General features: G+C 40.7%; 1 protein-coding gene across 2 annotated transcripts; it reads left to right on the forward strand.

Annotated features, from left to right (window-relative positions):
• Nucleotides 1-378: 378 nt before the first annotated feature.
• LOC142529770 (NAP1-related protein 2-like) lies at nucleotides 379-11,293 on the forward strand. Of its 2 annotated transcripts, XM_075635402.1 has the most exons (11): nucleotides 379-670; nucleotides 2,330-2,452; nucleotides 2,566-2,616; nucleotides 2,820-2,891; nucleotides 2,982-3,095; nucleotides 3,182-3,243; nucleotides 3,951-4,011; nucleotides 4,129-4,185; nucleotides 4,333-4,386; nucleotides 4,718-4,784; nucleotides 11,080-11,293. In XM_075635402.1, exons 1-10 carry the CDS (start codon nucleotides 539-541, stop codon nucleotides 4,769-4,771), a joined length of 780 nt encoding a protein of 259 aa, XP_075491517.1. In that variant the 5' UTR covers nucleotides 379-538; the 3' UTR covers nucleotides 4,772-4,784; nucleotides 11,080-11,293. The 2 variants fall into 2 exon arrangements, with proteins under 2 accessions (XP_075491517.1, XP_075491516.1); XM_075635401.1 differs by lacking the exon at nucleotides 11,080-11,293 and having other exon boundaries at nucleotides 4,718-4,915.
• The last annotated feature ends 302 nt before the right edge of the window (nucleotides 11,294-11,595 follow it).

The raw sequence follows: 11,595 nt of genomic DNA on the forward strand, positions 1-11,595 counted from the left end.
AATAAAGAAATAATACATTAATTTTAGAAGATGGGAAAATAAGATTATAAGAAACGAGTTGGTCTCTTGTGAGACGGTCTCACGAATCTTTATCTGTGAGACGAGTCAATACTATCGATATTCACAATAAAAGTAATACTCTTAGCATAAAAAGTAATACTTTTTCAAGGATGAACTAAATAAGAGACCCGTCTCACAAAATACGACTCGCGAGACCGTCTCATACAAATTTTTTTCATAAAAAACGATGGTCATAATTAGAATACAAATTTATTACATATATTTTTATGTAATTATTTTTATTAAATGTTTATTTGAAAGGACTAATTATTTGAAGCCGTATATGCTTTTCTTTTTCGGGCGAATTACCTAAAATTGCATTAGCTTCTTTAAACAAACCTAAAATTGCTGTGCAGTCACTCAAAGGGTTTATTTAGGGTTTAAGCTCAGCCCTTAGAGTAAGCTCAGCCCCTGGAGAACAACGGAATTCGAAAAATATTGCAATTCCGCCGCTAAATTTCTAAGATTTCTCATAAAAATGGGAGTGGACAAAGGGAAGAAGCAGAAATTGGAGGAAGTAGAGGAAGGTAACGACAGCCAGCTGCACATTGACGGGGAGCTGGTTCTATCCATTGAGAAGCTCCAGGAAATTCAAGTGGAGCTCGAAAAAGTAAATCTAATTTCTCTCTGTTGTTAACAGAATGGCTATTTTATGCTTTTATTCATGGTGGGCTGCCTCTGAACTAGAATTTGTTATTTTTCTGGGTCAAAGATTCATTTTTTATAGGGAGGAGCGCTATATCTTTCGGGAATTTTAAGGAAAAAGGGTGTTTGATTTAATGGGTGTGATTGTTTTTCAAAAGCATTGAACTTTATAGGATTTTTCAGTCATGTTTGTTCAGGAGGTGTGTGCTCGCTCTTTGTGTTGAATTTTGGGAATCATGGATCATGTGAAAATGATTATGTGGTGTCTTTATCTTATGTGTGGGAACCAAGAGCAGGTTGCTGATCCGAATAATACATCACTTTGCCCCCACTGAGCCTACCACACCAATTCTTGGGTTTGCTCCTTTTTTTTTTTTTAACAAGGACTGAATTTGCAAAATTTCAATGTTTGACTTATGTTTGGAATGTAAGTATGCATGGTTTTGCTTATGGAATAAACCCTTGATCTTGATTTATCTATCGAGTCATTAGCATTGCTATTTGCTGCAAAGTTAGTGGAGATATGCAGCGCTAGGATTTTCTGGCAAAAAAATTTTCTTTTTTGTTATTTTTGGTTTTGAAGAATTAGGTTATGACATTGACTTGATGAATTATTGATGTTATTAATTTCATATCCAATTTGTCCATTACATCCTTTCATCATGGTCAAGATCCAAAGACAAGGGATAGTTTAAGGCATTAAGTAGGTAAAATATTTTATCATCATATTTGACTTCAGGCGTTTGTCATATTGGACATGAAATAGAACCCTTCTGACTATTCATTAAGATTTGCGGAATGAGATAATCAACCATGGAGGGAAGAGATGGAAGATTAACTGACATGTGGCGAGAGCAGAGCCCCCTCTCCTCGGTGAGAGGAGGCAAAATTTCTAATCCTCCATTTTTATAATATTTGAGGGGGTAATAAAAATACAATGCGGAGCTAAAATTGAAAGATTTTTTAAAAATCACTAACAAAGGTTTTCTTTTTAACCAGGAGGTGTAGTACCCACCGTGGGTTGAATGTGGATCTACCACTGACATGAGGGTTATGCCACTTGAACTTGACATTCTGTAACTATAGCCTTTACTGGTATGCCATAGATGCAAGCTACGAATAGGACCTGGGCATAATTGAGAGAGTGATTAATGATAAAGATAGAGGAAACTCGGGACTAGATCTTCAGTTTTCTTCTTGATGCCATGTCTCAAATTATCTTCATTCCAATTTTTGTAGAATCTAGAAAATCATCACCACATGCATGATAAGGTGTATACTGGGGAAAAAAGTAAGTGGTGAAAACACGTGTCGATGAGAAAGTGAAATTGGAGTTATGATGATGATGGTGGGTCAACTGCTCCAATGAAAAAAACAACCGGGGTTTTCTTTTTCTCCTTTTTTCGGGGGTCTTAACTCTGACATTTCACTGGATACTATTGGTCATTATAATAAATTGATAGCTCACTATCGATAGCTATGTTAGGGTCCCATTATGGCGACTCAAAGCTAGCAGCACATAGGTGGCTAGACTTTTTTACCTCTTTTTCATTCAGAACCTTGAAAGTGCATAACACAACAACTAATGCTAGAACAACTTGATTCTGTTCCTTATGTTCTTCAGATCAATGAAGAAGCAAGTGACAAAGTCCTGGAGGTGGAACAGAAGTACACTGCTATGCGCAAGCCCGTTTATGATAAGCGAAATGAGCACATTAAGTCCATTCCTGATTTTTGGCTGACTGCAGTTAGTGACTATCAAAACTAGTTCTCTCAAAGAAAAAGTGCAATCTATATTGGAAAGTCCTTTTCACTGCTTGAATATTTGTCTCTCTGATTGACATGATCCCATTCCTGCAGTTTATGAGTCATCCCGCTCTTGGTGAACTTTTGACTGAAAATGACCAGAAGGTTTCATCTTTCTCTCTGCACTTTTTCTATAGGAAAATTTAGGAATAATCATGATTTGTTTTCTCTTTACAATCTTCACTGTTTTTTGCCCTCTATTGTAAATGCTGTTCCACTAGTGCATAAGGATCGTCAAAGCCTTGATTACTACTTTAATTTATACCTTTTATATGCTTTGATTGGGTGGCGTCCTTTCCTTGCACTAGATTTTCAAGTACTTGTGCAACCTTGAAGTAGAAGAATCCAAAGATGTGAAATCCGGTTACTCAATAACATTTGTGAGTCTCCTTCAAAATTCTGATTGTAACTTGAAAGTTTAACTTTAAAGTTTTTGCAAGTTTTGATATGATATTTTGATGTCCTTTCAGAATTTCGATCCCAATCCTTACTTTGAAAATTCTGTGCTTACGAAAACTTTGACCTTTCTTGAGGAGGGAACGACGACAATCACCGCTACATCAATTAAGTGGAAAGAAGACTTGGTAAGCTTTTTTGCATCTTGGTAGTTTGAAGAAAGTCCAACTGCTGCCTGCATTTTGATTTCATTGTGCGTCCCTGGCTCTTGAAGGGCATTCATAATGGTGTTGTTGAGGAAAAGAAGGGGACCAAGCGATCTTATGCTGAGGAAAGGTTGTTCCTTCCCTTCTCTTTTTTCTTTCCCCCCAACTTTTTGTAGCATTGTAAGATAGAGCTTGGAGGTAGGTTTCCAAAAGTTCCATAACCATTTAACAGTCCTAAATTATCTGCTGACTGTGTCTGTCAACTATATCTTTCTTACATGTCTGTATTGGATGATTATTATTGTTAGAAATAATCGGCTCCACAGTTATAACTGTGCTTAGGCATAGGGTTAATTGGGAAGCACAATGTGGGCTGTCATTTTGTGTTTTTTTACAGATGAAAGCTTCGACCAACTGGCTTTCCAAAATTGTATCTTAATGAATTGAGGCCATTTTATGTCCTTTTCATCAGAAATATAATTTAATTATTAGCTAATACTCTCACCGAATAGAGGCATCAGTTTATGAAATGCGTAAATGCTTGGAATAATTAGTAATTTGATGCTAATTTGCTTGACCACGTAACGCTCACCTAACTCTAAAAGTTGTTTGCGTGGTAAGTATGGAAGACACTGTAAATTTATGAAATATCTTTTCTAGAGAGAGGTGTGAGCCTTGTTATACTGTTTGAGGGCTGCCAGACAGGCTCTGAGGGAGATTATATGGTTTTTGGGGTGAGCATAACTGGTGTATAATTTTAGTCACATTGAACATTTTAGATTTGTGTAGTCTGTGTTATCGCTTACTTATTTCAGTTACAATGTTAAAATGATGCAGCTTTTTTACTTGGTTTAGCGAGACTCAGCATAAAGGCGATATGGTTGAGATTCATGATGAGGTGAAATATATACAAATCACATAATACTTTCAATCATTCATCTTGTTCAAATGCTGAAATATATATAAATCACATTCACGTTTTTTCCTTGTATTGTGAACCTTATTTTCGTTGCAGGTTGCTGAAATCATCAAGGATGATCTGTGGCCAAATCCCCTCACGTTTTTTAACAATGTAATATTCATTCTCATCTTTTTTCCTCGTGCGTTCTAGACATAAATTGAATTTTAGTGAAGTTCAATGCGAGCACGACTTTGAATCTGAAGTTCTTTTTTTTATACGCACTTGTTTTTTAATCAATTATAAATTTCACTGTTGTAGGATGCCGATGAAGAAGAATTCAATGTGGATGAGGATGACGAAGATGATGATGAGGTGAGTGTGGAAACTTGCCTTCAATGGTATCTTTAACCTCACCACTAGTGCAGTGATTCTAAATAAATTATGTAAATTAGTGATATTTATGAACCATCACCTTAGAAATTTCGTCTTGCCGGCTTCCATGTTAGACTTTGATAACCATTCCTTGGTCGTAAATGAACTCTGGACCCGCAGTTTTCAAGTAATCATAGTCTTGTTTTTTTTGTCTTTAACCATGTTTCATGTGGAAAATTGAAATATAGGGATAAAGGTTGGTTTAATTTTTTAAAGATTTTTATATTAAATGGACGATACGTGTTTTATAATATCGGCGAGGTTTGTGCAGGAAAAGGCCAGTGTTGATTCAGAGGATGAAGATGGTGGCGAAGATGAAGATTGAGAAAAGGAAACAAGTACATAAATGGTTTAATATTATCAACTTCATTCTTGATCCTCTGTTATTGTTTAGTTCTGTCTTATTTTCTTTATTTCCTTGGTCTTTTTTGAAATGGCAGGCTGCGGCCGAATTATTACGATATATAGAAGAACTGTGATCTTTGCATGTCTATAAGCTTAGCTCTTGTGATTATTGGGTTCCGCTTAGTGTTCCGAACTTTCAGGGAGAATTTTCATAGCTGGCTCAGCTACCAAGGCCTTGATAGATTCAGGGGCCACTCACTCATTCATTTCAGAGGTCTTTGCTAATTTCCTCAAAGTTAAGATCATTGGGCTAGATATAGCCTATTCCGTAGTACTGCCGTCTGGCGAGGAGATGACAGCCCAATGTGATACGAGACATAGATCTTGAGCTCCATGGCAATCTTGTCTATGCGGATCTTATCGTGTTGCCGATGCCAGAGTTTGACATCATCCTAGGGATGGACTGGCTATTGTGGAACAGAGTTTTGATTGACTTCCAGCGGAGATCTGTTCTAGTCCGACCGCCTGGAATGACGCAGTTCTTATTCGAGCCAGACAGGTACTTTCCTTTACCGCGTATTATTCCTTATGTCCAGGCTAGGAAGCTCATGCATAGAGGGTGTCGGGCGTTTCTAGCAACCTTTGTATCTGTCCCCGAGGAACCCAGTCAGTCAGCTTCAGATGTTCCGATTGTTAGAGACTTCTTAGACGTTTTTCCTGAGGACGTCTCTGGTATGCCACCCGAGTGAGAGGTGGAGTTTTCTATCGAGCTTATGCCAGGTACGGTTCCGATCTCCAAAGCACCGTACCGACTTGCACCGACAGAGATGGCAGAGCTTAAGAAGCAGATTCAGGAACTTCTTGACAAGGAGTTCATTCGCCCTAGCCTCTCACCTTGGGGCGCGCCAGTCTTGTTTGTTAAGAAGAAAGATGGCTCGATGAGGCTTTGTATTGTCTATCGGGAGTTGAACAGGGTTACAGTGAAGAATAAATACCCACTTCCGAGGATTGAGGATCTGTTTGACCAGTTGCAGGGAGCTTCGATTTTCTCCAAGATAGATCTGCTTCCGGTTATCACCAGTTGAGGGTGAGAGATGCTGATGTTTCAAAGACAGCTTTCAGAACTCGTTATGGCCACTACGAGTTCCTTGTGATGCCGTTCGGTTTGACCAATGCGCCAACGATCTTCATGGATCTCATGAATCGCGTATTTCAGCCGTACCTCGACCAGTTTGTGATAGTGTTCATAGACGACATTCTCGTCTACTCCAAGAATCGGGAGGATCACAGCAGGCATCTGACCACAGTGTTGCAGACATTGCAGAAGCACAAATTATTCGCAAAGTTCAGTAAATGTGAATTCTGGTTAGAGAAGGTAGCGTTCTTAGGCCACATTGTTTCCAGCAGTGGCATTGAGGTAGACCCCGCGAAAGTTGCAGCAGTCAGAGATTGGGTTGTGCCGCAGAATGCATTAGAGATCCGCAGTTTTCTTGGCTTAGCAGGATATTATCGGAAGTTCATCAAGGGATTCTCCTCGATTGCAGTTCCACTCACAGCACTGACCAAGAAGAATGTGAAATTTGTTTGGAGCGAGGAGTGTCAGAAGAGCTTCGATACTTTGAAGCAAGCTCTTATCTCAGCACCAGTTTTGGCCGTGCCGTCAGGGTCCGGTGAGTTTGTACTGTATACCGATGCTTCGAAGCTCGGTCTTGGCGCCGTATTGATGCAGCATGGGAAGGTGATAGCATATGCTTCTAGACAGTTGAAGACTCTTGAGAAGAATTACCCTACCCATGATCTAGAGTTGGCCGCCGTAGTTTTTGCACTGAAGATTTGGAGGCACTATCTGTATGGAGAGAAGTGCCAGATCTTTACCGACCACAAGAGCCTCAAGTATTTCTTTACGCAGAAGGAACTGAACATGCGTCAGAGGCGTTGGTTGGAGCTGGTGAAGGATTATGATTGTGACATTAGCTACCACCCGGGTAAAGCTAATGTAGTTGCGAATGCACTGAGCAGGAAAGTTGCAGCGATGGCCCATTTGACAGTTTCGAGACCTCTTCAGTTTGAGATGCAGAGATTTGATCTTGAGACTTATCCTCGAGGTAGAGTTCCTTGTCTATCTACCTTGACCATTCAGTCTTCCCTTATGGACCGTATTCGCAGTGGTCAGTCATCAGATGAGCAGTTGGCCAAGTGGAAGGCCAAGGACAGTCTCTTGTATTCAGTCAGTGATGGTATTGTGAGATACCGAGACAGGATATGGGTTCCTAGCAGTGATTCTGTCCGAGCAGATTTTTTATCAGAAGCCCATATGTCGCCATACTCTATTCATCCAGGGAGTATGAAGATGTACAAAGATCTGCAGCTATTGTATTGGTGGCCTGGTATGAAGAAGGACATCAGACGATTTGTATCTGAGTGCCTGACTTGTCAGTTAGTGAAGGCCGAGCATCAGAGACCAGCAGGGTTGCTCAAGCCTCTTCCTATTCCCGAGTGGAAGTGGGAGAATGTTACCATGGACTTTGTGACCGGATTGCCGAGGTCAGCCAGAGGATCAAATGCTATCTGGGTTATTGTAGATCGTCTTACCAAATCAGCGCACTTCTTGCCTATTAAGATGACGTTCACCATGATTCAGTATGCAGAGTTGTATATTCGGGAGATAGTCCGACTCCATGGTATTCCAGTTTTTATCGTATCTGACAGAGATCCCAGATAGTCATTCAGATTTTGGAGGATCTTCTCCGTGCTTGCGTCATTGATTTCTCTGTGAGTTGGGAGTCGAACTTGCCATTGATAGAGTTCACCTATAACAACAGCTTTCAGTCGTCGATAGGAATGGCTCCGTATGAAGCTTTGTATGGTCGCAAGTGCAGATCTCGTGTTCATTGGGATGAAGTAGGAGAGAGAGCAGAGTTGGGTCCAGAGATTATTCAGCAGACTGTCGACGTAGTAGCCCGGATCCGTGACAGAATGAGGACTGCTCAGATTCGATAGAAGAGCTATGCAGATCAGAGGAGGAGAGATTTAGAGTTCGCTGTCGGCGACCATGTTTTTGTGAAGGTGGCACCTATGAAGGGTGTCATGCGATGTGGGAAGAAAGGGAAGCTCAGTCCGAGATTCATTGGACCATTTGAGATCCTCGACAGAGTTGGGACGCTAGCTTATCGTGTGGCCCTTCCGCCGAATCTGGCCGGAGTACACAATGTCTTTCACGTCTCTATGCTGAGGAAGTATATGGCGAATCCTTCGCATGTCTTGAACTTCGAGCCGTTGCAACTTACTCCGAACCTATCTTATGAGGAGAGGCCAGTGCAGATCCTAGACAGGCAGGAGAAGAAGCTTCGGAACAAGCTGGTTAGGCGAGTCAAAGTCAAATGGCTCAATCATTCAGAGAAGGAAGCTACATGGGAGTCTGAGCCGGAGATGAGAGATCGTTACCCCGAGTTATTCGGTGAGTTTTAATTTCGAGGACGAAATTTCTTTTAAGGGGGGAAGGATTGTAGAACCCGTAACTTAGACTACGTATAGGCCATGCATAATTCTAGTATTTTAAATTAAAATGATTTTATTGCATGAGTATTTAAATTTAATTATTTTATGCAGTAGTTTAATTTTTATCATTTCAGTTATTTTCAGTGAGGCCGGACGGGAGTTGGAGTTTTGAGATAGAATTTAAGATTCAGAAAACATTTCCAGGATTTATTTTTAGCTAGCAAGTAAGTTGATTTAAGTTAAAAAGGAGGTTTGAGGATTTATTTTAATTACTTGAGTTGAGTAGGAAATAAGTCCATATAAGTTCCTTTAATTAAGGGATTAATTCACTAAATTATTTAAGGGATTAGTGAGGCTTTTAAGGGTTATAAATTTACTTGCTAGAAAACATTTCCCCTCCATTTATTAGTGAGATTTTCGGCCACCCTTATGTCTAGACAACTTCTTTGCCAACTCATCATCTTTGACCTATTCTTTGTTTAGTTAGTATGCAAACCTTTTTAATTAGTGATCAACCTTAATTAATTAATTAATAAGCCATATCCTAACCTATTCTTAGCCTTGAATAATCGGCCACCTCACCCCCTTCAAGCACCAACAAATTAATTGATAGCAACAAAAATTCAAATTTCAAAAGGTGGAGACTTGGTCTTGATTTATCCCCTATATCTTGCACCCACTTCCCTCACTCTCCTAACCATCTTTCCCCCTCTCCCTTGCTCGAAATCTGAGAGAATTTCAAAGCTAAAAACCGTGGAAATTCAGTAGGAAACAAGAGAGAATAATCGAGTGAAGAACAAGCTAGCAAGAGCGCTCCACTCCTCCGCGCCGCGTCGTCGTCGTTTCGTTCGTTTTCTTTCAAAACGAAACCAGGCATGCATATATTCTTCCTTGACTCTTCAATCAAGTCCTAATATCATTTATTTTCATTACATGATAATTTTTCTATGGCAAAAATCGAAATACAGCAAGCATTTTTCAGAAAACCAACATGCAGAATTTCGGCTTTCATTGTGCAGTTTCACGGTTTGCTTTTTGTTGTGGATTTCAGGTATTGGTTTGATTCCAGGCTCCCAAGGCGACATCTAGACATGTAATAGGATGCATTAGGATCAGGTTGGTCCACTCATTCAACCCCATGCACGCTGGAAAACACGAAGATGACAGCAACTCATCACCTTTGCCATCTTGAGTTTCGAAAATCTGTTGTTGCTGTCCAAGGAAATGGATCTGATCATGGCTGCCCTAGGGGCCCATAGCCATGGTTAGATCACTTCCCTAGCATGTCCAAGACGTGACTAAGTCGCCCTTTTGGTGGCTTGGTCCATGGTTAATCGGTTTTTACATAAAACTCAAGAACAGCCCCCCACTTACGCCCCTCTCATGTTACAGCATGTATGGTTCGGTTTTGGTGGTTTGGTGTGGATCTTGGTTGGCCTATGGCTCTTAGCCACGGTTCATACCATACCCCAAGATGTCTAGATCGTGCCATGGTCAATCAAATGGCCACTGGAACGAGACGAGACAGCAAGCAAAGCACAACACACACACGCATGCAAGGTGTTCTCGGTTGGAGTTTTTCTGGTGTTTGCTGAATGGTGCGAATTGTGGCTGGTCTAGGGCCCATAGTCATGGTTCAAATCATTCCTTGGGATGTTGGTAAGAGTCTCTGGTCGGTGGTTCAAGCCCCAATGGCCTGTAGTCTCGAAAACGACGCAAGAAACCTAAGCACAGTTGCTGTATTTTGTGGACAGCAACTTGCTGTGACGGTTCAGTGGCTTGTTCGAGTTCTCGGTTGGCTTTTAGCCCATGGCCTTGGACTGGACAGTGCCTCATCGAGTTAGGAAGGTCATGTTTTTGACCGTTCGTGATTCGGATCATTTTTGAGGTCGTACGAGAATTTACAGTGCGGTGTGCCAAATTGACTCTCGAAAGAGCGTTTCATGTTTTGGCCTTCATTCACCTAGATTTCGGCCCTCACCATTTTTGGAGCATTATTTTATCATTTTAGGCGTATTTTAATCATGACTACATGATGTTTCAGTGTTGGTTCGGGTTGGTTCGGAGTCATGATTAAATACGAAGTCATTAGGCGCATTTGTCTCAGTTTTTGGTTTTTAATTGCATGGTTTGGTCAAGTAAAATCTATTGCATATTTTTCATGGCATATTTAGGTTGCAGCGAGCCTGGGAGTGATCCCCAATCCATTCAGTAAAATATTTACAGGATATTTAATTCAGTTATTTAATTATATTACGTGCAAAAATACAAATTTTGAGATTTATGCGATATGGCTTGTGGCCACTTTACTATCATGATTAAATCCGGTCGCCAGTTACCGGTCCGGTCGTCAGTTACCGGTTATGAGAGCATTACTAAGTCTTGTCGCCAGTTACAGGCCCGTTCGCCAGTTACCGTTCAGTTCAGTTGTTTCACTCAGTACTGTGGCAGTGGTCTGATCAGACGTACATTACTAAGTCCTGTCGCCAGTTACAGGCCCGGTCTCCAGTTACCAGTCAGTTCAGTTCAGGGACCACATGCGTAGACCATAATCTCACCAGAAAATTATTACATGCTATTTCAGTACAGGGCTCCAAGGAGCAAACATTTTCACTATGATTTTCAGTTCAGTTATGCACGTATTATAATTAATCATGACACAACATTTTTACGTTATGCCTCATGACATGATATTTTCACTTTCATGCAAGCTTATTATTTATGTATTTACTTGCTATTTACGATATATGCATGTTGAGTTTTTAGACTCACTAGACTTGATTGTTGTAGGTGCTGATGATGTCGGGACCGAGGGCGGGGACCAGTGAGCAGGCTCGAGTCGGCAGTAGTAGGACCCGAGGACCTCAGTTCAGAATTTATTATTATTTGATGGCTCAAACATTTTAATTATCGTTGGAAAAACCTTTTACTGTTATTTCGAAAATGTTAATTTCTTCCGCTGCCACTTTGAACATCAAACTTTATTTATCAGTTCAGTTATGAATGAGGCAATTTTAATTATTTAAAAGATAAATTTTAAATTTTCCGCAAATTTTCAAGTAAGGATTTTTAGGCCTCGACAGCTGGTATCAGAGCCGACCTCTCTTTGTACGGTGTTGTTCGGGGACGAATCAAGCGGAAGCTGGTGGGCATGTGAGGCCCGGGGTCAAAGAGGGCGGGGGGTGATCGTTGGTGCAATCAGTTGCACGGACAATGAACGGCTCCTGGCAGGTTTCTAGGTGGAGGGAACATGAATGAACCGACTCACACGGGAATGAGAGGGATTCCGAGACTGTTCAATGTAAT

The sequence above is a fragment of the Primulina tabacum genome, chromosome 16 (assembly GCF_025594145.1).
Source record: "Primulina tabacum isolate GXHZ01 chromosome 16, ASM2559414v2, whole genome shotgun sequence".
NCBI lineage: Eukaryota > Viridiplantae > Streptophyta > Magnoliopsida > Lamiales > Gesneriaceae > Primulina > Primulina tabacum.